This window comes from Prosopis cineraria, unplaced genomic scaffold (genome assembly GCF_029017545.1).
Source record: "Prosopis cineraria cultivar Desert tree isolate PC_DT_omini unplaced genomic scaffold, ASM2901754v1 PC1, whole genome shotgun sequence".
Taxonomy (NCBI): domain Eukaryota; kingdom Viridiplantae; phylum Streptophyta; class Magnoliopsida; order Fabales; family Fabaceae; genus Prosopis; species Prosopis cineraria.
Window position 1 is genome coordinate 31,408,004 of NW_026555332.1, and position 25,975 is coordinate 31,433,978.

Consider the following 25,975-nt stretch of genomic DNA (forward strand, 5'->3'; position numbering starts at 1 on the left):
TGTGAGTGAAAAATTCATATAATCCGGGTGACACGATGGGACATTTGGTGTAGTATTATATGGGATGTTACCATGGGTAATTTGGTACAGCATATTATGGGACTGTTATCATGGAACATTCGAATAGTTTGGTAACTCCCTAGTACTCGATAAGATGTGGTTAGGAGTCAACGACACCTTTATTACAAGTATGTGAAGAGGGAAAATCATAGTTCGTAGGTGGGTTAGATTACCTTTGGCAGGTGTTTCTACCACTAAAAGTGTGCTCAAGTCAGCAAATGGTTGATTTAGGAGAGCCTATGGTTTCATGTTGAGGAGCATTAGAGGTTTGGCGACTAGATGATCATTGTAATAACTCAAGAATTTTAAGTAAAAATTATATTAAAAAAAGTTGGTGTAATTTTGACAAGAAGTAAAGTTGGTGTAGTGGAAGTGTGCATGTAATGCACTCATTTGGTCACAAGTTCAAACTGATAGAGGCCAAAAGGAGAATTACTTTTGCAATTTTTGATTCTGTGAAATTACCAAAATGCCCTTCTTCAAATCTGATATATTCCTCTTCTTTCTTTCTCTTTATCAGATCCGTGTGTGCTGGTCGGTGGAGAGAGAGCTTGAGGATTTTCTAGAATATTCGAACCCTCATCCGGACTTCTATCCTCCGCCATCAGCTCTGTCACTCTACTGGTCGCCGGTGACTCCATAAACGCCGGAGTCTTCACCGTGGGAAAGGATAAATGGGCTGGTAGTGCTCTCCTCTATTTTGCGTCATCCTCCCTTATCTTATCGTCTGTAAAACTGTGCAAGTAACTCGAGCTTCCTTATCGTGTTTTTCAGTCTGTAGCTTGTGGTTATGAGCTCGCCGGCGTGCTTGCCGTTGCTGTTGTCTCATCCGTCCTTGATCAACAAAAACGTGACGTCTTCCTCCTCCTCTGTTCCAGATCGATTTTTTTTCCTTTTCTTCATCATTGGCGTGGCTGTGCAGGTGAATAGGAGAACTTACTTCTTTTGTTTTGCTTGCTCAGTCAATCACTGGTTTGCTCATCTCTTCTCTATGCCAACAGCGATCTTCCTCTCTTTCACTGTGCAGACGAACATTCTCTTCCCCCTCTTGGTTTGCGTGTTGTTAGTTTATCCAAGGTGAGAATCTTTGATCTCTTCTCCTTAGAAAATTCTGTGCATGTGAGATGGTGAAGGGATAGAGTTGATGTTGCAATTTTATTTTTCTTAAGCCTTGCTGCTGTCCGTGACCATATATGGCTATATAAGAAGAGGAAGCTTGATTTTAAATTGAAATTAGTGGTTATATAAGGAAGGAGCTGATAGTATGTAATTGAGTTTAATTAAAAATGTTTGAATTAGTGATATTGTAAGGTTTAAGGAAGCTGAAATCTTGAAAGAAAATGTTAATATTAGCTTGATAACTTATGCTCATATAGTGTTTGATAAAATGTCCAGGAAGAGAGTTGGCTTGGATTTGCATTTTTGAAATTTAATTAGTCTTTGTGAGAAATATGCTAGTATGAAAAATTTTGGATCTACAAATTGATTTATAGATTGTAAAAGAATTTAAATATGAATTTGTATGGAGCCATTTAAATTCTTGGGAATTGTAAGGTTATTAGTAAATTGTTGGATGTTTAAATTGAATTGGTAGAAGTAAAGCACCTAAGGCATTTGGTGCAAAGCTTGAGAGAAAATTGTGTCTCAAAGAAATAGATTGGCATGGTTAAAATAATTTAGAGGAGACTAGTGATATGGATAATAATACTTTGATCAATTCTAAGGCATGAATTTTCATTTTGGAAATTTAAATGATGGTGGTTGGTTGAGATTATGTAATAAAAAAAAAGTTATTGAAAGGATATTTATTTATATCCTTATAGGGTGTGTGGAAGAACAGGACCTTGAAAAAGAATTAAAGGAAGAATATCTTTGGGAATTTGGAACTCCGACGAGTAAGTGAATAGCATTCCTTATAATTATTTATTAAAAATGTTTTATTGAAATATTTCATTTTTTTAATTATGTTAGTTTTAGAAATTTTGAAACAACAATGAAGGATAGTTATATTATGATTTGTGCATTTTCTCAAGAAATATATATTTCTAATATTGATGAAAACACTTTTGCTTATTGAATTTCAAAAATTTCTTGGTTACATGATTAGTACAAGTTTGTACATTCGTTATGATGTATCGATTTGGCAAGTTTCATATATTTGAAGTAATTCATGCGAGTTTGATCTTGAGAATGAAAGTTTGAACTCAAAAATGATTATTTCTCTCGCATGTTTGAAACGGGATTTCTAAGAGAACTCGAAACAGAACACTGCTGCTAACGGCAGTTCCATTAGCCCGTAGCGCGCTGTGGTTAAACACTAGCTAGTTTGTTTCGTGAGTTTTATTCTCACGTTTGGTATTCGTGGGCTTTGTACCTGCATTTGATTTCGTGGCCTAAGCCGGGTTTGGTTACTTACCCTCGTGGGCTGTGTGTCTACGTTTGTTTCGTAGCTTCGGCTGCGTTTGGTTACTTACCCTCGTGGACTGATGTGTCCGCGTTTGTTTTTGTGGCATAAGCCCCGTTTGGTTATTTACCCTCGTGAACTGTGTGTTCGCGTTTGTAACCTATTCTGTTGAGTTCTCAAAATTTTAAATGTTGATTAATATGTATTTTTGAAATTTACTTGATTTTGACTAGTAAATTGTATCACTTTGAGTTATATGAGAGCAGGTTGTTTTGTTTAAGCATGATAACATAAATTGTTTTCAATTTACTCTTATTTTATAAATATGGTTATGACTTACATGTTTATAAATTTTTGTGGAATTGCTTTTAACTAGCTGACACCATTATTAGAGATTATTGATTAAAATTTTAAGAACTTTTTCATGGGAATGCTATTCACTGGAAAAAATTATTTTGGTCTCAGATTTGTTAGCTGACGCTGATCCTACCATCGACCTCTAAAGGGCAACTAGCTACAGTGGGTGAACCTTTTTGATTGGTATTATTGCTTTAATGTAAATATAGAAATTGTATGTCTTTTGATTTGAAAGAAAGAGTAGATGCTCCACATAGGTTATTGATAAACCTTATTTTTGGTCTGTATATTGGTTGCTGGCTGGAAGGAGCTACGCTCCTGATTTATACTATTATCTGTAAAATTTTTATTATAGAATTTTCGGGAGATCCTAGTTACAGGGGAGGTTCTGCTGAAATTTCTACTAAAAAAAAAAGTCGACACTTTCTTATGATAATGAGTTTAAAGGAGTTATTTTGTTCTCCTCTTTTGTAAAATGAAATAAATATTCATTTTGAGGCTTACGGGAATGTGTGAAAGGTTCATACCCGTGCCGGTCACCCTCTATTTTTAGGGTGTGACAATCATGCTAGTGCATATTTATGCAGAATTGCTTTAAAAAGATTATATTTCTTCATACTTTAATATATACGTGATATTACCTTACTTTTATACTTTAGCATGGTTATTTGTGATAATGGACATTAAATAAGCTATATTGGTTATTATGATTTTTATCTCACCCATAGTTATTTATATTTTTTCAAGCTCTGGTGAGGCTAAGTTGGTATCTCTCGCCTAAATCTTTGTAAGAATTGGTGTAATGAATTTGTTGTCAATAGTTGTAACTATTTATAAGTTGTCATAGGATTCAAACACGTGCATAAAATTGTATTTGTAGTATGTTTTGATGATTTGGAGTTTCCTAACCCTTGTGTATGTGTGAAAAATGAAATGAATGGATAGGCTAGTGGATAAGTGCATATGTGTGTGAACATGAGATGGTTGAAGAGTATATGTAGTGATTTGGCCTTGTATGAGATTTAAAAAAAAAAGTGAAAATGTGATTTTCACCCAAAGTGTGAAATGGGTAGTTTACAGACCAAATATATATATATGTGTGATATATTGTGTATATGTGTGGTCAATCAAGTATGTATTGTCTATTTGGACTTAGTCAAGGCTCAAAAAGTGGCTAATGACAATTTGTTTCGAATTAAGACACTTAAGTCGAAAGATTTTGGCAGAAAACAATCAAAATGCACTTAGGTGTTTACTTTTTGATAGAGATATTGGATTGAAATAAAACTAGTGTCATTAGTTAAATTTTGAAATAAGCTTCGTGTAGGCGCTTGAACTATACCAATCAGACATCGTATGTGAAAATGGCGTGCAACTGAATTTCATATTAGAAATTGTCATTTGACAACAAAATTCATGTGTATGTGCCACAACGCATGTACCCATATGCCACAGTGCACGGTGCAGAGTGAGCAATTGTGGTCCTTATGCCGCATGCTGTGGCACATGTGACACGAGCCACGACGCATGGTGCCAAATTTCACTTTGTTTTTCAGTTTTGCACATGTTTTTCTAAGACTTAAATGTATCCTTAGAAATTGCTTCCGCCATGTGTAATGTTATATGTTTTGAGTGATTTATAAAATAATTTCTAGAAATCTTTTATTGGGACCCCAAGGCTTTCGATGTAAGTAAATGATTTCAATTTGATCGGCAAGATTGTAGTGGAGTGCATGATAATGTTGGTAAAGGACATTATAATATGACTATTTTCAACTATGAAATTCGAGCGTTCACACATACACCATTCGCACACCCACACCCATACACGCACTAGTGCATGCGCGCGCGCACTATCCAAATGCATTATCTATACGCCTTATTGTCTCTAATATATATATATATATATATATATAATTTACAATTCTTGTAATCACTACTGTGGATTGAAGAATTATGTTACTACAAATGATCATATGTTTTTCATAAAAGATCATACTTGCATTATATCATACTTGATTAGCACTAATTGCATTATGTAGTATACTTGTAAAATGAACTATATTACAAATTTTATAATATTAAATTCTATTAAAAAAGAATTTATATGGGAATATGCATAGAAAATTATATTGTTGTATGCTAGCATCCTTGAGATAACCTGGAAAGAAAAATCTAAGTAAAAATGGGGTGAGATTTATTATGTCGATCTACATTGAGGGACACTCTGGTTATGCTTCATGCTATATATGGATGCTTATAATTTTCCATTGCATACTCACATATATTTCTGATGTAGAGAAGAAAATATTTTCTAGTTAATAAGCAGCTGAACATTATTAGTTTAACTTTAATCTTTTATATCACTCACCTTGTTGCATAATGTTCAAATGCTAGAAACTAAAATAGTAGTTTAAATCAAATGGGATGCTCTTCACATTCCTGAGAGAGGGAGTTTCTTAGTTGTTTGTAATATAAGTATCCATAATATTACTAATGTGTTGGTCAATCCACCCCTACCACCACTACCCCAATTAATCTACCACCATTTAATGAATTATACACTCCATCAGTAGTTTGATATGCTATCCCTCCATTGGAAGACTTGCTAGTGCCATCAATGAGAGTGTTAACTCCTATGATTCACATCAATTGGAATGAAGACTTGTTGAAGATTATTAGAGACATTAATACGGACCAGCCAAGTTCTTAAATTTATAAATACTTGTATTATATAGAATAAAATGGCTTCAGTCCACTACTTGACTATATATGATTTTTGGAATTATGATGTAATTGGGATGATTGTATTGTTAATACTATCGTAAATATATTATATGAATTATAAGATTACCCTTTAAATTATTTCTTTTTTCTATGATTATTATAGACACGTTTAATTAAAGAAACAATTAGTATTAGTATTATTTATATGTTTAGAATGCTTGGTATATTTGAATTAAATATCCTTCTAGTATAGTGACATATTATATAAGTTTTTTTTTTTTGAAAAGAACGTAATAGCATAATATTTACTACATACCTATATTTAACATTATAATACATACTTTATAAAATAAGTTTTTGATAATGCAAGACTTCAAGTAATTTTTGGAGAATTTGTCTAAGATCTAGTGAATAAACTTAATCTTCTTTAATTTCCCTTCTTAATAAATATATACATAAATATATATTTCTAAATTTTATTAATTTAGTAATAATAAAGATACATTTTAAAACAAGCAAAAAACTTTTATAATTCTCTCATTCTTTTCAAGATGAAAATTTTTATTTTTAACATCTTTATTTATACACATTAATAATATTGTAATTAAAGATAAAAACTATTATTTTGAAGGGGTTTACACTCCATGATCACCTTCAAATTATATATTCTCTCTTCTTAAATATTAGAGTGTAGGATGCCCTAGCCTACACCCTTAAAGGTGATAATGGGATTGCCAAAATAATAAACTAAATACCAGGGCCTCCCATGATGTTAGTGGATACTATATGAATTTAAACTAGGGGAAATGGCATTAAGGACCCTAAAAATGGACTTTATTGCACTTAGGGCCTAAACAAATTTAATATTGCTCCGCAGGCCTTGGGGCCCCAATTGTAATGTTGTTTCACACCAAAAATATAATTTTGCCCTTTGTTTAATTTGAATAAAAAATGATTCATGAACCCTTAAAGAAACAAAACAAACGAAGCACGGTTCACTGTTTTTCTTGTCTTCTTTCTCATTTCACCAATCATCGCTCTGCCATTGTTGATCTTCACCGACATGGATGAGTGTAGAAGTCGTAGGTAAGATGGAGAACAGTTCACAATTTTTCCTCTCTTTCCTTACACATCACCAACCATTGCTAATCTTCTTCATCTTCCTTATTCGAGCAACATCATCTGTTTCTTAAAACTTCTATCATTATTGTTTAGAGGTAAGGATCTTCAATTTCATTTCTCCCTCATTGATTCGAAGCATCTATATCTTTTAGTTATTGAAGTTGTAATAAGTATCTCAAGTGAAGCACAGATATTTAAGCTTGCAAGTTTATTTGTTTATTTGCAATTCTACTGCTAATATGAGCTAAATGTTGCTGAATCATTTTTGGCCATGAAAGTTTTAGAGTGGATTAGTTGTTGTACAATAATTATGGTTGACTTATTCATATTGGGCTTTTATAGGTGAACTGAATAAAATATGATCCAATAGGAAGAAAATTTACTATTAAAAATGTTGAAGTATTTGTTGTGCAAAAATGAACTTTGAGTTGTTAAACATTGAGTTGTGCATTTTATTAAGCCTAGCCTAATGGTAAATTGGAATCACATGACTTTCAGGTGAGAATATATGAACCTTATGTTGTGTATAGTGGATATTGTGTTGTGCACTATTTGTCTAACTTGAGCATTTTATTAAGCCTAGCCTACTAATAAAGTAGAATCATATGAATTTTTAATTGAGAATATATGAACTTTATGTTGTGCATAGTGGATATTGTGTTATACATTGTTTGCCTACTTGCGTATTTTATTAAACCTAATTTGTTGATATAAGCTAAAGGTTGCTAAACCATTAAGTTGACTATGAAAGTTTTAAAGTGGATTAGTTGTTATACAATAGTGATGGTTGACTTGTTCATATTGGACTTTGACATTTGAATTGAATAAAATATGACTCCCAATGTGAAGAAAATCTGCTTTCAAAGATGTTAGGAGTATCTGTTGTGCAAAAATGAACTTTGAGTTGTTCATGTTGAACTTTGAGTTGTGTAAAATAAAAGTTGGATTTCTATATGTATACTTTTACCTAAATTAGTTTGTTCATTGCAAATTAAAATAAAATAAAATTTATCATTATTCAAGATGTGAGGAGGCTGGACATAATGGCAAGATGTAACATCCTAAAAATTTTAAGACTCAAATTTATTTAAAAAAAAAAATAAAAATAAAATAAAATATCTATAATTAAATTAAAATTTAGAATAATTTAATAGAGGCCCAGAGTTTGAATTTTACTAAGCAAAAGTTTGGTTTTATTTGATTTTTAACTATGGGAAAAAATTACCAAAGTTGACCCGGGCTTTTGTGCAATAATAAAAAATGTTGGGCCCTTCTTGTAATTTTCCCCAAACTTTTTGACCAGCAATTTAAAGACCAAAATTGATGTAGAAATGCAGAAATTGAATTGGAAAGGAAAGGAAAGGAAACGTATGAGAGGGAGAGAGGAAGAAGAGAAGAGAAAGGGAGGGAGTTAGGCTTGGATCTAGGAGTCTTTGCGACCGTTGCGAGCTCGGCTACACGATAGGTAAACTCCCTACTTCAATCCTCTTCTCTTTCTCTTGATTTTCTTCAATTTTTGGAAGAGAAAATTTTTGGATTTTGATCCCAAAGGCTTTATTCTTGTAAGCTTTTGTTTCTTTGGATTCTAGGGAGCATGTTTTGAGTTTCTATATAGTGATCTAATGTTTTGAGTGAATAATTGGATGAAAAGAGGTGTTTTGGGCACAAAATAAACCTTGAGAAATTGAGTTTTTGCTCCTCAATAGTTTAAGCCTATTGATTTAGTTATAATTTTGCTATTTGAGCCCAATAAGATTTAAATTAAGGTTTGGTTTTCATTATAAGGGCTAATGGTGAAAGTTGGTGGCACTAAATAAAGGTTTTTAATTGATTAAAAAATTATATAAATTGAAAATTAGCCTAGTGATGGCTAATAAATGGTTTTGGTGGTTAAGTGATACTATGTGAATGGTTGGTTTAATATATGGACCATTAGGGTGGATTATGACTCATTGACCTAAGTTGTGTGGTATAAGTTATAGTCTTCATTAATGCTATTTGTCATGATAAGTGATGTGGATCACTTATATGTTGTAGAAAATTGTTGGTGGAACTTTTTGAGAAGTAAGGAACAAGCCGAGCTCTATTTTGTACAAGGAGAACCCTTTTAGTACTAAAGGGTTGAGGTAACAGGGGAATTTATATTTCTTATTACTTTGTTTTAGCTATTTTTGAATAAATATTACTAGTTATCATGCATTAAATGTTTTAAAAGATTAAATGTGCTTTATAAGGGGTTATGGGGTACTACTTTGATTATAGTGCAAATATGTTTTCTAATTGTTTAATAATAATGTTTTTATGGAAATGAGATTTATAAATATTATACTACTTTAGAGTGTTGAATGGTCAATACTCAGGAAAGGTAGACAAGAGTAAAAGGCATGATCTCCGTGGGAGTTCACCAATGAGAAGGTGTGGATTTTTGATATTCTATGGCACACTGTCAGTACTTAGTGTTGTCTTACGTATTGTGGGCTCAGTGCACTAAAGTGGTTAGTGTATTGAGTGTTCGACACCTCTCAGTGGGGGAGGGAATCCGACATATGAAGTGTGAGGTTGAGTGCCTAGGCCAAGGTAGCCCTCACATGGAGAGTAAGTCGGGCTGGCTCTGGGAGGGAGTTAGCTTTGACTGCTCAGGATTCACGTCGAAGGGGCATAGGCGGTTCGGTGGATTAGATCATGCCTTAGATTATGTTTTGTGCCTGTGGAGGTACAAGTAGGTATAAGGTTTACCTGCGAGTTAAAGAGTGCCAGGGGGCATTCTGTTGGTCATGAAAGGCCATACCGGCCTAGGTCATGCATTCATGCATTTTAAATGGCTAAATTATATACTATGTTGAATTTATTATTCGTTTATTTGATTATGGCTTACTTTGTAATAATCAATGTAAATTTCGCTGTTACTGAGACTGTGGTTTTCTCACCCCTTTCTTTTCAATATTCTAGGTCTAGGCGAAGGATCCAGTGGTGGACGGGAAAAGGAGCAAAGTTAGGGGTTTGCTTGTGATTTGTAAAGAACTGCAACCCCTTTCTTTTAAGCAAATATATTGTAATGTATTTAAGATTAGGGTGCCAGTAGGATATGATTACGTGTGTGTGTGTGTGAATATGTGTGGATTGTGTGCTTGTGTATGAATTTTTGTCTGTTTGCAGACTTGTGGCTAGGAAACTTAGTTATGGTGTGTGGTTTTGATGGATTTACTTAGTAGACCAAGTTTCTATTACAAGCAGATCTTTATTTTCATATATATGTGATTTTATAAGCAAATGCAAAGTGGTTGCATTGCAAATGGTGTGCTATGGGCAAACATACAGCTTGGATAGAGAGAGTGGGTGCGTGGGCCCCACAAGGAGCTCTGAGCCAAGTGAAAATGTTTAGCATATGTATTTATATAAGTACATGGTATTTGGATTGATTTGTGACCACTCTTGTATGATTTGTGCATTTTGGGGGTTTAGGGTCCATTTTGGGAAATGGCACCCGGGTGGTTAAATTTTGATGTATGGGGGTTTTCTATCATTTGAATGTTCTATCAGGTGTTTTTAATCTTATTTGACGTGTCCAAAGTGTTTCCACAGGTTTGTGACCATTAGGATGGGATTTGGACAATTTTGAAAATGGTTTTTACCAAAAAGCTGCACTTTTGCATCCGGGTGTCCAAATCTTAATCCGACCGTTAGATTTCTCTAAAATTTGGGTCACAAGTAAAACCTTTTATAAGCTTCGTGTGGGCTTTGAATCACGTCGATCGGATATCGGACGGAGAAATGACGCACTCCGGAATTTGGTCTAGAGGTGCTGTCATGACAGCATTAAATTGCTGTCATGACAACTACAGTATTGATTTTATAACCTGCACAAAATTCAATCCGTCCGTTGCATCTTTTCAAAATTTAGTATGCTAATAGTATTCTTTAAAAGTGACATGTGGGCTTTGGAATCACTCCGATCGGAGGTCAGATGATGAAATGGTGCACTCCGGAAGTTGGTCCGGAAGTGCTGTCATGACAGCTTTTTAGCTGTCATGACAGCAAAAATAATCAAATTTTTAACATGTCTAATTTTAAATCCGACCGTTGGATCTTTTTGAAATTTGGTATACTTATAGTACCCTTTGAATGTGACGTGTGAGCTTTAAAATCACTTCGATCGGTGGTTGGATGGCGGAACAACGCCTCCCAGAAGTTGACTCGGGAGGGTTGTCATGACAGCAATTTAAATGCTGTCATGACAGTATCTTTTTATTTCTTTTTCGTCTAACTTGCTTCCGTGCGCTATAGTTAGAACCTATAATTTTTTTTAAGGTTTTAAATGTTTACTTTGCAATCGTATATTTGCTTAGTGATTTAAATGGTTTGTTTCCTAAGTTGGTTTTAGGATTAATTCCTTAACCACACTTAGTTTATTTGAATTGTGTGATTTTTGGATAACACTCGGGGCAAGTGTTACACAAGACATGCAAGAGTCTTAACTTAAACATGAGAAATAGTCACATTGTTCCTTTTTTATGTACATAGGCAATTATAATTATGTATATGGAAGCATTCTCAAGTAATATTTTTTGGGTAATTGAGAATCACAGATATTTTTTGTTTATATATAGAGAAGCAACTATTAGATGTTTTAGATAGAGTGGCTAGTTTTTTATATATATCAGACTTGAAATATCATGTCAAATTTCATGTGGGTACTTGTTGTAGTACTTAGTCCAGTACCAATATGAAATTCTACATATTTGATGTAATTTCCTTCTTAATATTGGAAATGTATGGACTTTTTATTGAGCATGCGTGGACATTGTCTTATACATAGTAGATATTGTGTCATGCATCGTCTGCGTAACTTTTCATTTCTGTTGAGCCTTGGCTTGTGAAATATTGAAAAATGCATGAAGTTTCTGTTAAGCATACGTGGATATCGTCTTGTATATGGTGAATGTTGTTTTGTATATGGTCTGTCTAACTTGTCATTTTGTTGAGCCTAGGCTAGTAAAATATTCAAAATGCATGGACTTTTTATTGAGCAAGCATGGGCACAATCTAGTATATAGTAGATGTTATGTCGTGCATGGTCTACCTAGTCATTTTTGTTAGAGCTTAGGCTAGTAAAATACTTAAAATGCATGAACTTTTTATTGAGTATGTGTGGACATCGTCTTATATATAGTAGATATTATGTCATGCATGATCTATTCTGTAGCTTTAAGGGTTCGCGCAGGTTCTAAATTTAAATCAAATAAAGGGCAAATTGTCTTTTTGGTGTGAAAAATATTGAAATTGGGGCTCCAAGGCCTGCAAAGTAATATCAGATTTATTTAGGCCCAAATTGCAATAAATTCTATTTTTAAGACCCTTAATGCCATTCCCCCTTTAAACTAACCCTTTAGGGTGAACTTTCATCCTCTTTATAACATCCTAAAAATTTTAAGTAGGATTAATCTTGTTGATCATAATGTTATTGTAGAAATTATAGTTATGCTCAACAAGGAATGGGTGGTAGAAGTGATTCATATTCGACATATTGCTAACAATGCTAGTGATTTTATCACTAAGTTGCTGCTTTCTACATCCCCAGGTTTTCCAATTTTCTTGTATTATTAATTCTCTAAGGAAGCTATCTTACATTATAATGAAACAAGTTAAAGTGAATTTAATGATTTTATAATTCATTTCTCATTTTATTCTTGCTCTTCTGATATGCTCTCTGTAAAATATTATGCTCTAATCTAGTTATGGACTTATAGTTGGTAGCTATACTTGTTATTTTTATGTAAAAAATTTTGTTAAAGGAATGACCTATTAAATGAATAAAGTCTAACAAGCATTTTTTTCATAGCAGATTGCACAATATTTTAGAATAAGTAAATGTTGATTTGTGAATGCTTTCTATATCTAGGTATAAACTTGGTAGGTAAATTCAATGTTTTCAATACTTCAATAGAAATGAAGAGAGTTGAAGATTCATTGGATGATTATGAAACAACTCAAGATAAAATATAAAGAGTTGAAAATTCATTGGATGATTATAGAACAACTCAAGAAAATATTGAGAGAGTTGAAGATTTATTAGAGGATTATGAAACAATTCAAGACGCCTCTGATGTTGTAGATTCTGAAAAAAAATTCAAGACTCAAAAGGACAAGCTTTTAAAATATTAGAGATCAACATAGATGTGCCTACAAATGTGGGATTTCATTTGAATAAATTTCTTGAGGAGGCTGATAAAATTTTTGATATAAAAGAAATTCTAAAATCCAATATAACTGTGGTTGCAAATTTAAAATTTTACTTAAACAAATTTCATAATAATGAAGATGGAACTTTTAATAGAAAAGAAATTCCAAATGTAATCAGGACAATAATAAAAATTTACCTTCCCTACTTTGATTTTTTTTTTCCAATAGAAACTAGATATTATTAGTAAAAGCAAAATAAGAGGTGTAGAAGTGTGGTGAGAAACAAAAGTCTAAAAGTGAACAAAACTAACAAAACAAACAAAAATAAACAAAGAAAAGCAGTCAACCATCAACATTCTAAGCAGCTGGAGGTCTTAGGTCCATTATAGATGAGGAAGAGGTCTTCACATCCTTTGCTAGAATAAGAGATAAAGAAAGTGATGGTGTTTCCACTGACCCTATTGGGTTTATAGTCTTATAAGTAGAAGTAGCGAGGTGATCAGCTGTAAAGTTACCTTTATGACAAACAAAGGAAACATAAAACCCAACATAAGATGCTAAGAGAGCCATGATGTCTTCAATAATACCTTTGCACATCTAGTCACTAAGATTAGGTTGGCCTTTCTAAAGACTAGTAACAAGAGTAAGGCAGTCACTCTCAAAAATGATTTTTTGCATTACTTAAATCTTGAGCTAGCATGAGAGCTTGATGGAGGGCAAGAACCTCAAACATGAAAGCAAAAATTGACTTAATTTTATCAACAAAGGCCCAAGTGAAATCACCCTTATCATTGCAACAAATAACACCAATTGAAGCATTCTTGTTTGACTCAAAGAAGGCTCCATCGCATTTAATTTTAAGAATACCCATGGTAGAGTAATCCAATTAGAGAGGGAGACTTCATTAGAGGGTTTTAAATCCTTAACCGATAATAGATTATTGGCATCCAAAAATTCCAATACAGCCTAGCAAGAATCTTCAATAATACGAATAAGGTTGGGCTGAATATGATTTAAGATAAAGTTATTTCTAACTTTCTAGATAAGCCACAACATCCAACATACAAGAGCAATGTTAGAATCAGCTTGAAAACTGTGATATGAAATAAAAGATTTAAATCAATTACCAACACTAGTGATATTATGAGGATCAAACTGTAAAGATAATCCACTTCCTTCTTGTCAATGCCTCATTAGTAGCCAAGGCTTTCATTAAGAATCTCCATAAAAAATGGTTAATTCTAAGGATTGTGTGGACTTTCCAAACACTATGCCAAATATATGTAGAAATAGCAAAGGAAGTGCTAACTTTTTTCAAATCACATTTCTTTTTTCCCACAACCCTCTTATAGCCCAACTTGACAGTATAAATTTCATTTTTCACCCTATTCCAAAATAGTTTATCATTCATCTCAAGTCTGGATAGGGGAATTTAGTGGATAGCTTCCACTACATCAGATCTCACAAGGTTCAGGAGGGGTGATAAATTCCAGCATTTGTTATTAATCAAAGAAGCCATTCGTGTGTCAAATTTTTTAGTTCAAGATTATCAATAATCAGTATCCTACTAGGGAGAAGTGAAATCCTCTTATCTCCATATCCGGATAGATTTACCATCACTAACTTGCCAACAAAGTTCATCTTGGAGGAAATTCCTCTCGTCAATTATACTCGACTAGCAACATGAGGCCCTAGAACCTTTTTTTTGCATTAAGGAAATGACACTTGGGAAAATAAATAGCCTTGAGGGCTCTTACCCATAAATCATTTGGGTTGTGAATGAGACGCCAAGCTATCTTAGCAAGCAAAGCTAAATTATAGTTGATGAAATCCTTAAAAGCCATTCCTCCCTCTTCCTTAGGCTTAATAAGTTTGGCCCAAGCGATCCAATGGATTTTATTGCCTGAAGCACTACCATCCCACTAAAACTTAGAGATTAGACTATTAAGATCCTTGCAAGCTTTGATTGAAAATTTGAAGCATGTCATTGGGTATATTGATAGCATTAATGACAGACTTAATCATAGTTTCACATCCTGCTTGAGAGAGATGCCTTTTGCTTCACCCAAAAACCTTCTTGCCAATCTTTTCTTTCAAATAGGCTAAAGCTTGACATTTAGTCTTGCCTCAAATGCTAGGGATGCCTAAATATTTCCCTAGATCTGAAACAACAGCTATACCAAGAATAGTGCACACAATGTCATGAACATGGGTTGGGGTATTTTTTTGAGAAGAAGATTGCAGATTTTTCTAGGTTTGCCACCTAACCAGATGCCTCGCATTGAATTTTCAAAATGAACAATTACATTTTTTATATGAACAATTATATTTTATTTACCTTCCAAATTTAGGTGTGAATTTAAATGGTTTACTTGGATGCTTCACATTTTGTATCTTGTTACTCTTTATATGAACAATTATCACTTGATATTTATATATACAAATATATTCCTCCTTCTCCGTTCCTTTTTGTGCATGTATAAACGACTTATAAGTTACAAATTATTTATATATACAAAATAAGAATATTTGATATTTTTTCTTGGTCAAATAATATTTAATATATTTCAATTTAATATTATAATTTTTCTATATATTTTTTGACGGCCTGAATTGTTGAAAATATTTTACAAAAAATTCTTGCAGATAAAATAAAAGTGTCAATTTTACTGGCAGTAAAAAAACTGTACACTAATTAAATATGAGAATTTTTAACGGTAAAAAGCTGTTGAAAATAGTTTCAAAATTTTATCCACAGTCGGTGATGGCTGAAAACACTATTTTTGACCATATATTTATCAACAAGACTTATTAAAGGTCAAATAAGTGTCAATAAAACAAATATTGACGATCATTGATCCTTTGTTTTTGCAGTGTTTTCAATTTTTTATATCTTCCATGTCTACCATAATTAATAATAAAATTAATTTATATTTATAGCATGAACGAATAATTGAATTGCAGCACAAGTAACAGGTGGGCTGAATGACACTAAATATCCTTTGAAACAAGCAAAACAGAAAGGACACATAGTAAAAAAAAATTTATATTAATTAAGGATTAATTGTTATTAAAATTTTAAAAAAATTATATAAATTATTGTTAATTTATAATAAGTTGTTAATAAAATTTAAATAAATACTTATTAACTCAAATCAATAAACATCCACTTAAATTTTAATAATAAATAATTTTTAATTAATATAAATTTTTAGAAGTGATTCTTCATTGATATTTTCTCAAACAGAAATCAGAGTTAAGAAGGATGGCTGGATTGGGGACAAGCAGCAAGCAGGAATGAAGAATTGAAATGGACTTTACCCAGGGTTATGACACATTGAATGGTCAATGGTGTAGATGCATTTTGAGTAGCCTAATGACGTGGTGCATTGTCAGATTTCCGATTATCTGTACGGACAAGATTTGAGGCCTCGCAAGGACGTGCCGAAGCACGCCACTTTGTAGATCGGGTTCTCCGTTTGATGTTTTTATAGTTCATGGTTCATCATCCTCCATTGGAGCAGTTTAGCATTATACCAGTATGGCCTCTTCAGTTCTCCAGTCTCCTCACACTCGCTTCTACTCTGTCGCGCCAACACTTTCTTTCTCTTCTCTCTGTCCCGTTCGTCTCCGACTTCCCCAACTTCCTTCTTCTCCTTCTTCTTCTCCTCTGTCCCTGCGTAGCAGAACTCTGTCAAAGACCATTACAACCCCACTTGCCTATGTGACCGGACCCGCATCCGACCCCATTTTTAGTGAGTGCGACCCTAAGATAGATGGGTCGGATCCATGGCCGGAGAAAGTCCAACCTCCCGCCGTCATTAGCTGGGACCTTTTCTGGATGCTTTTGATGAAACACAAACTGCGGCTTGCCGTTTCAATTGCGACTCTAATTTGTTGCACCACTTGTACTCTTTCTATGCCCCTATTTTCTGGTGAGGAACGCGAGCTTCACTTTACTATTTTCTGCCGCTTACTGAGAAACGCAAAAGTACTGGATTTTTGTTTAGTTTCCCTCTCTTTACTCTTTTCTTGGTTGAGGTGCTGCAGCAAAATTTTGCTTTATTGAGTTGAACAAACTCCCTTTTGCTCCTTCCCAAAGCCATTAAAGTCAAACAGTTATAGACCGGACACTCCTTAATTTGGGATCATGCACAAGTCTTAGAGACAGGAGATGTGTTGCTTTGAAAAACGTTGTGTAGATAATAAGCTTGAAGATTTTTGAATTCATCAATTATGAATATTTAACTGTAGGCTATAGCATACCTTATAGCTATTCAATCAACTCTTAGCAGAAAAAGTTGCTATGGTGAAGACGTTAAGTTCTTTAGATTACATGATATAACCACTAACCAGTATTTATTTGGGATGGGAGACAGCTTTCACTAATTAGTAATTTTTCAGTTAATCGTTCTGTGCTAATCTGACAATGTACAAGTTGGTACTGTTATCTCAAGCTGTAGGCATTGCTGCACTGATGGTGCTGAATTTTATCAATTGATTTCATTTTGCCCCATTCTTCCCATTCTTATATGTTGTGCCTTTTTTAGGTCAATTTTTTGAAGTTCTAATTGGGGCAAGACCAGAACCATTATGGAGGCTGCTTAGTAAGGTTGGAATGCTGTATGCCCTTGAGCCACTTTTAACTGTTACTTTCGTTATAAACATGAACATAATGTGGGAAAAGATTATGTCAACACTAAGAGCTCAAATTTTTGGGAGGATATTGATGCAAAAGGTAAGCTTACTTTTACAGTTTTCCAGTTCAGTTTTATTGGTGTTATATTCCTAAATACTTTTGAATTTAGCTCTTTCATATGTTATGATGTTCTGGATAAGTTATTCATTATTCAATAGATCTTTCAAGGGAAACATTCCCTTACATGATTGACATTTTCCATTTAATTGAAAGAGGAGTATGAAATATTAATCTTGGAAATGTGCAATTATTATTTGTTTAAACAGATACCTCAGATAAATTTGTTTTCCCATGATTATACCATAAACATACCATGTTATTTTTTCCCCCTTTTTTGAAGGCACTTCTGTATTAGGGTATGCAATTGGACTGATGCTTTCTGTGATAATATTCTTTAAAACATATGCTGGTATTGTAGATAACATAAAAAACCATTGATGCCTTGCCTAATGCATTGGCAATAATATTGGAACTTCCATATTTATGAATTCAACTTTGGCTGATTATAACTTTTGGTTTAAAGTTATACTATTGTTAGCTTTAATGGTGAATTCTGATGTGAAAAAGAAGTATATGGCTTTTTAATAACATATTTGTTCCTTTAATTCGTGCAGGTGGAGTTTTTTGACAGATACAAGGTATGCATGTTAAATTACTTAATCTGGTTTTACTTTTTATGTTATGAGTCTATGAGAAATTTAAATGATAGGAATATGTTTGGTTTACATTTTTTTTTTTTTTTATATGATTTTCTTGTTAAGTACTCTATTGTGATTTTGTCTTTCTTTTCTCTGTTTTTGTATATCTTTCTGTTGTCCTGTCCTCTCTCTGATCTCTTTCAATAATTTCATCAATTTTTCTTTTCCATTTTATTAGTATAATTATATATCTTCAGACATTTTATTAACATGATTATTTTCTCCATGTGTTGGATTTAATAAACTGAGAATACTTGAGCAAAATTTTTCATTTGCTTGCATTTGCTCCATATAGGTTGGTGAACTCACCGGTTTGCTAACATCTGATTTGGGTTCTCTTAAAGATATTGTGAGTGAAAATGTTGCAAGGGATCGTGGATTCAGGGCATTATCTGAGGCAAGCATTTCTACACCAATCAGAAGTGAGCTTTATTTTTCCTATATTTAAGCATGTGCATGATTCTTTTGTCTTGGTTGCAGTTGACTTTCCTTCATTTCAAAAAAGCATGTAAATGTTTTATATGACCATAATTAAATGTTTCTGTATGAAAGAACTGGTATCCTATATAACCTCAGCTTTTGTCATTACTACTTTACTTTTGTAAGAGTGTTTGTATGTGTGTGTTTTGGTGAAGACTCTGATGTGCTTTTGTTTTCATGTTGCTTCTCACTTTCTTTTGTTGTAATTGCACTTTCTCTTTTCTTTGTTGTTACAGGTCATTGGGACAATTTGCATTCTTTTTGCTTTATCACCTCAACTTGCTCCAATTTTGGGTATCCTAATGCTCACAGTTTCTGTTTCAGTTGGTAATACTCCCATGCTCACCTTTCTTTTAAATGATATCAACTTAAGGCCAGGCTGACATTTTATGTTCTGGTGGTTTTATCTTTAAGTGCGGAAGTAGTGGAGAGTAATAACTATGCTTTTCCATCTTTCTTAAATCTTAAGAGAGCATTGCAAGTAGCTTAATTATGCAACCCTGACAAATCTGATGTAGCTCAAATTAAGAATGCCTCATGATATGGAATACTTTTGGTTCATGCCAATGTTTATTTTTCTTCCTTTCCTCTCCGCTTGCTGATTCCTTTTAGTGTTTTCAAGCTGTCTACAAGAGATCAACTCTGCCGGTTTTTAAAGCACATGGGTTGGTTCAAGCATCCATATCTGACTGTGTAGCAGAAACATTTTCTGCTATTCGTACAGTGAGTTTCCAACAGTTCAGATTTGTGTAATAAAACCTTTGTCTTGTGGAGTGATGCTTTTTTTAAGGCCATGATTTGTTATTGATGGTTGAAACAATGCCATATATGATTACAGGTAAGATCCTTTGGTGGAGAGAAACGCCAAATGTTTACATTTGCTAACCAGGTAAGTTATTCATTGCATTGACTAATCATTATTGTCAAGAAGATATGACTACTTCGAATTCCTTTGTAAAAAATAAATAAGAACAAACTATGAGATGGCTGCAGGTTCTTTCTTACCAATCAAGCGGGATAAGGCTTGCCACTTTTAAATCTCTGAATGAGTCCATGACTAGAGTTGCTGTTTATGTTTCTTTGCTGGCATTATATATCCTTGGAGGAAACAAAGTTAAAGCGGTGAGTAATTCTAGCTTTCTCTTATCTATATATGATGATTTTTGGTGAACTTTTTCTACTGTAATTAATCTTGCTGGTGATAATCACTTTTGCTATACCCAAAGAAAAAAAAGTTATTGATGCACTAACCTTTTGACAATGTCATGTCTGGTTTTTCTCATTTATTTTTTTATTTTTATAGCATTTTTCATATTAAAATTATGATTTTTTTGGATAAATTGATTGACTGACTGATTTTTCTATATTGCTTTATTGCTTACAGGGTGAACTCTCTGTTGGAACTGTGGCGTCTTTTATTGGATACACTTTCACATTAACTTTCGCTGTAAGTGGATTGAGCTGTTGGCTTGTTGCATTTCTTTATCTTTCAATCCTCTCTGTGTTTCCTCATAGTATGTCTTTCAGGTTCAAGGAGTGGTTAATACTTTTGGAGACCTACGTGGAGCTATTGCTGCTGTTGAGAGGATTAACAATGTTTTCTCTGAGGTTCAAATTGATGAAGCCCTTGCTTATGGCTTAGAAAGAGAACTGAAACAGAACAAATTGGATGATGATAACTATAAACTGTTCTTCTCTGATAATTCTACTGAAGAAATCCAACAAAAATACTTGCATTACATGTCAGCATTGAAATCCTCAAGCAATGTGTACAGCTTAGCTTGGTCTGGAGACGTTTGTCTTGAAGGTACTTTTCTCACAATAATGTAACTTTAGTTTCTTAGTTGCTTGGCTTTCAATATATGGCTTTTAAACATGGTAAGCATGGTCATATTATTCATTATATGACCTTGTATACCAATGTTCATGTGATGGGAGCTCTTTCCATTCTTTGTCCTTCTCTTACCTTTCTTTATTTTCTCCTAGTTATCGGATGAACTTCCAAATCATTGTGACTATGCATTTGAAGTATCTCTTTGAGGGATTTTCTGTTATGATTACTTTATGATAATCATTATGTTAAAACTCCGTAAACACATTCTTTAAGGGATTGGAATTAGAGGAAGGGCTTTAAAATCAATATTCAATTTTAATTTGCTTTTTATATTCTGATATGAGATGCTTGAGTTTCTCCTTCAATTTCTCTCTCTCTTTCTAATTCTAACACCTCTTACTTCAAGTTTGAGAATGAGTTGTGTCAACTAGTGCAAATTAATTATCATAGTAATATGAGAGTTGATTTACTTTTTCATATGTAGATTGTTCTATAATGTGAATTAATATTCTGATATTGTTTTGCAGATGTGTATTTCTCTTATCCTTTAAGGCCAGATGTGGAAATCTTAAGTGGCTTAAATTTAACACTAAAATGTGGAACCATAACTGCATTGGTGGGTTCCAGTGGTGCAGGAAAAAGTACAATAGTACAGCTGTTGGCTCGTTTTTATGAGGTTTAATTCCTGTTTCATTAGTTTGTGAAATAAGGCTTAATTTACTTCAATGTCCTAAAAGAAATCAACTGATCTTTTGCTCCTGTAGCCAACAAAGGGTCATATAACAGTTGCTGGAGAGGATGTTCGATCATTTGACAAGAGCGAATGGGCTCGGGCTGTCTCTATCGTAAATCAAGTATGATTTCTTGAGAAGGAAAAAGAAAGGATTATCATGTCTGGTATGAACAAGATTTCTTCTAATCCACTGATGATGTTAACATGATATAGGAGCCTGTTCTGTTTTCGGTGTCTGTTGGAGAAAATATTGCATACGGGCTTCCAGATGATAATGTTTCTAAAGAAGATGTAATCAAAGCATCAAAAGCTGCAAATGCTCACGACTTTATACTTTCACTTCCACAGGTTTATTTTGTTTTCTAGACATGCTGATGCTTAGTGCTTACTATATTTATGACTAAGGAATATTTTTAACGAATTTCCTTTCCTTCCATATTTTTCTTATAGGGTTATGATACACTAGTTGGTGAGCGTGGAGGCCTACTAAGTGGGGGACAGAGGCAGGTATAGAGTACACATAGATAAAGGGTTTGTTTAATTTCTAGTTTCAAAAACTGTTTTTTTTTAAACAAAGAAGTAAAAAAAAAAACAAAGAAAGAAAAGAAATCATTTGGGTAAGTGTATTGGATTTAAATGGTCTAGAAAAAAAAGCTGTTTGGAAACATCTTAGTATACTTGAGGTTAGTTTATTTCATCCAAATTACTTAAGCCATTTGTTTTTTTTTTTTTTTTTGCCAATAGCTTAAACCATTTGATTAGATACATCCCGAGCTCCATATATTCTTAAATTGTTTTCTAATTATTTGATGTGGGACTTCTTTATCTCTGATACTTGGAGCTGTTTTTTTTTTTTTTTAAAAAAAATACACTACATTTGACTATTGTAAGTTACTTTCAATTATAACTAACCACTATCATAGGCCATTACCATTAACTACCGATGACCACCACTATCAACCGGTTTTTTTAACTCTAAAATTATTTTCAAATCATCGTAACCAAACATAATTTCATTTTGTTTTTATTCTGAAAAAAAAATTAAAAGTTAATTTAGAAAATAGCTTTTAAAAACAAAAAATATGAACAAAACCAAACAAACCTAAATATTCCTGCAGGCACAAACTTTCGCTCTCGTAGGAACACATTATAAGTCTTAACTGTAGTGTTTATTTTCTGCAGAGAATAGCTATTGCACGAGCACTCTTAAAGAATGCCCCAATCCTTATACTTGATGAGGTTTTCTTTTACCTTTCCTTTCCTTTTCTTTCTTTTGTATGCTTCTATATGCAGTTTCCATGATTCAGCTACTGCTGTGTCAGTATCTATCTGAATCTGATCCTAAATATGATCCTGATTTAATGTTTTATGGCTCAGGCCACCAGTGCCTTAGATGCAGTTAGTGAAAGGTTGGTCCAGGACGCTCTGAACCATTTGATGAAGGGGAGGACAACGTTAGTGATAGCTCACAGATTGAGCACAGTTCAAAATGCTCATCAAATTGCACTCTGTTCTAATGGCAAGATTGCAGAACTTGGAACACACACTGAGTTATTGGCTAGGAAAGGCCAATATGCTTCACTGGTTGGCACTCAAAGGCTTGCATTTGAATGAATAATGAAGCTATTGATATTTTCATTTATTCAAAATTACCTCCCTAGCTTTTGAGGCATGTAGGAGCTGGATGCTGTATCCGCATGGTAGCTTTTTATACAAATGAAGTTGTCTTCTTTACAAGCGGAGAGAAGTTCTCTTGATATGCGTAGTCAAGAAAGAAAATGGAGTAACATAACATCCCAAGAAAGTAGGACACACTTAGGACTCAAATGAAGTTGTCTTCTTTTGAGGCATTTAGGACTTAAAAGTGTGGGTTGACCTTAAAGAGGACACAATTAAATATTAGGCCTAAGAGAGTAGGACACTGTAACATCGTATTTTATGACTTAATCTTAGTTTGGATGGAGAGAAGTGAGAAGAAAATAAAGAAGACAGAAAATTAAGAGAAATTTCTAAAACTATTTTTTTAAATATTTTTAAGAGTTTTCTTTTTAAATTTTTTTCTTTTTACTTTTCTTTCTATCTACACGAAGGGTTAAAGTGTTGGATGTGATTTTAAAGAAGATATAGGATTAAATATTAGACCTAAAAGAGTAGAGGGTAGGATGAAATGAGGGCAAAATTAAATTATCCACTATTTGAATTTTATCTTATAAAATAAAATATTAAAAAAACATGAGATTTAATAGTGAATTAAATGGAAATTAATAATCATAAATTGTTATTAATACGAACGCACACATTTGCAATGGAAGGTAAGATAAAAATTACCTTTTTTGTATTTTCAAAGGTAAAAAAGTTTTAGTTAGTAAGATAAAAAAAGCAAATTGAGTTTAAATTTTATAAATTATAAAAAGTTTTAGTTAGTAACCTAAACCTAGTTTTCATCTCCTATTCTCTCATTAGCCATCACACCCAAGGTCTAAACTCATCAATTCTCCAAAGTCAAAAAAAAAAAAAAAAACAAAAGAAAAGAGAGAGAGAAAGAATCAACAATTGTCTCTTTGTATTTTACTCCCTCTTTATTTTCTCTCATACGGCACCTCCTCTCTTCCGTTTTGTCCTTTCTTTCCTCCTTCATGTTTTGTCTTCCTTCCCACTTAAATAAATCACGTATAGGAGGCCTTTTTATTTTCAAATGAATTGTATGGCTTCTCTTTATACAGGGTATTTCAACCAAAACCCAATAGCGTGTGTGTGTTTAAATTATGAGTTTAATTAATGTTTAACATATATTTGACTATATATTCTAAGGAATTAATTAAATTATAAAGGGGTATGAATTTTAAGGATTTTGAGTTCTTCAGGATAGTTTTAAAGTAGCTTTAGAGTAACTCTAGACTAGTTTTCTAGTCACATTTTTGTAGATGTTTGTGCGTCTGTGTTTTTCTTTTTCTCTCTTTCTTTTTTCTTTCTTTCTTGCTTTGTTTTTTTTTTAATTTTTGTAAACTCTCGTTGAGAGCTTATCTTGCTAGGAGTAACTCCTGTGACTGTCTGTGTAAGTTGAGCAACAGGAAACTCTAGTTACTCCCATATATATATATATATATATATGCGTGCGCAAACTATATGTCATGTTTTATTACATAAATATGTGTCGGGCATGTATGCTTTACTGTAGCCGGGAACAAATCATGTTAACAATTATCTATATAATGTGCGTGGATTGTGACTGCTGATATGAATATATACAGGCTTAATTCTTTCAAACATCTTCTCGTTACATGTTAAGTTATAAAATCCTTCCATATAATATATTCTTAATTTTTTTTAAGCATTCTTGTGAATTTTTATAATGATGTTTTGTCTCTCTTTTCAAGTATACTTGCACGAGCCTTAATAATTAAATGTTTACATGTCATGCATTATTGGCGGGCTAAGGAGATATGGATTTGACTATGTGGTTAACCACCACTTTGTGTCTAGTAGTTGGCCTCTTGTAGGGCACCCTCTTACTCAATATTTGGCTGATTTTGTAATGGAGAAACGTGAGATAATGATACCTCTTAATTTAATCCTTTGAGAAGGGGATCTATAGTATGGACTTGGACTCTATGCTTTTGGTTGGGTATATCTCAAACACTAGAGATCTTTGACCAATCTATTGTGTGGGCTAGATAATGAAAAAGCTTATAGTTTTAATCAGCATAGTATAACGTTGAATTGAGTAACAAGGGAGATTGCACTTATTGTACATGAACATGCTAGAATTGTACAGTGTGATGATTCATATTGTTGATTGAGAAATATGAATGTAAATGCATGTATACCTATATTATCATTTAGTGCTTGGTTGTGGTTTGTTTGTGTATGATAGCTTACTATGTTATTGGGATATTTGTACTCACTCCTTTCTTTTAACAATTTTCAGGTGTAGGATCGAATAAGAGGTAATTAAGGGAAGGCATTGAAGGTGTAAGCTATCAGATTGAGTACTAAGCATTTAAACATTGATTTGATTTAATTGTGAACTTTGAAAGTTTATGAAAATTTTAATAAATATTAAATAAGACAAGATGGAACCTTGGACTATTTATCATATCTAAGCATGTGACTTGTAGTCATGTTAGGTTCAAGCCTCAAATTGATAGTAATGATTTGTTTTAATGAGGTCATGCCTCCACAATGTTATCAATATAATTTACGGCTGGAATGGAGTACCTAGCCCTTTGTGTCATATGTTTGGAGATCTCATCCTGATATACTTTTATTGCTAAGTGTTTAGAATTCTAAAGTAGGTGTTACAGCCAACAAATGTTAGCCCATTAGTAAAGATTTGGTCTATAATCTACAAGATTGTGGATTCAAATTTGCTATTGTGAGAGGACCTTGTTAATAGATAATTTGTAAATATATCTATAAATGCTTTTTGAACTTAAAGATATGTCATGACTCGGGTGAAGTCTCGATACCCAACTCACCTATGCTTTTCATATGCACAATATATATATATATATATATAGAGAGAGAGAGAGAGAGAGAGTAGGTGTTACAAATGAAACTATGATATATGACTATATGTCATAGGCTCATAGTACAAGAAGTTGGAGAATATAGCGAAAGAGAATTTCATGGCCTAGACAGGAAGAACGACTTCTCTTTGCCTAGTCTGTCCAATAAAAAT

The 25,975-nt window shown here is 33.1% G+C and overlaps 1 protein-coding gene and 1 long non-coding RNA gene across 3 annotated transcripts; both read left to right on the top strand.

Moving 5' to 3' along the window:
* The first annotated feature begins 453 nt into the window (after window positions 1–453).
* Window positions 454–3,278, top strand: LOC129294922 (uncharacterized). The gene is made up of 5 exons (XR_008589464.1): window positions 454–742; window positions 835–982; window positions 1,062–1,137; window positions 1,884–1,955; window positions 2,930–3,278. It is a non-coding gene; the product is annotated as an uncharacterized LOC129294922 (long non-coding RNA).
* A 13,078-nt stretch (window positions 3,279–16,356) lies between these two features.
* LOC129316743 (ABC transporter B family member 28) lies at window positions 16,357–25,528 on the top strand. 2 transcript variants are annotated; one of them, XM_054961135.1, is made up of 17 exons: window positions 16,357–16,785; window positions 17,401–17,588; window positions 18,164–18,187; window positions 18,543–18,644; window positions 18,964–19,054; window positions 19,350–19,450; window positions 19,566–19,616; window positions 19,721–19,849; window positions 20,112–20,174; window positions 20,255–20,534; window positions 21,089–21,237; window positions 21,326–21,415; window positions 21,508–21,642; window positions 21,745–21,801; window positions 22,477–22,533; window positions 22,672–22,878; window positions 25,223–25,528. In XM_054961135.1, the coding sequence occupies exons 1-17, from the start codon at window positions 16,392–16,394 to the stop codon at window positions 25,226–25,228; spliced, it is 2,124 nt and encodes a 707-aa protein (XP_054817110.1). In that variant the 5' UTR covers window positions 16,357–16,391; the 3' UTR covers window positions 25,229–25,528. The 2 variants fall into 2 exon arrangements, with proteins under 2 accessions (XP_054817110.1, XP_054817104.1); XM_054961129.1 differs by lacking the exon at window positions 25,223–25,528 and having other exon boundaries at window positions 22,672–23,031.
* The last annotated feature ends 447 nt before the right edge of the window (window positions 25,529–25,975 follow it).

Coding starts and splice junctions, on each gene's coding strand:
- LOC129316743 (XM_054961129.1), top strand. CDS start 16,392: ATGGCCTCTTCAGTTCTCCAGTCTCCTCACACTCGCTTCTACTCTGTC. Junction 21,238..21,325: donor TGTTGGCTCGTTTTTATGAG/GTTTAATTCCTG, acceptor TTGCTCCTGTAG/CCAACAAAGGGTCATATAAC. Junction 21,643..21,744: donor TTATACTTTCACTTCCACAG/GTTTATTTTGTT, acceptor TTTTTCTTATAG/GGTTATGATACACTAGTTGG.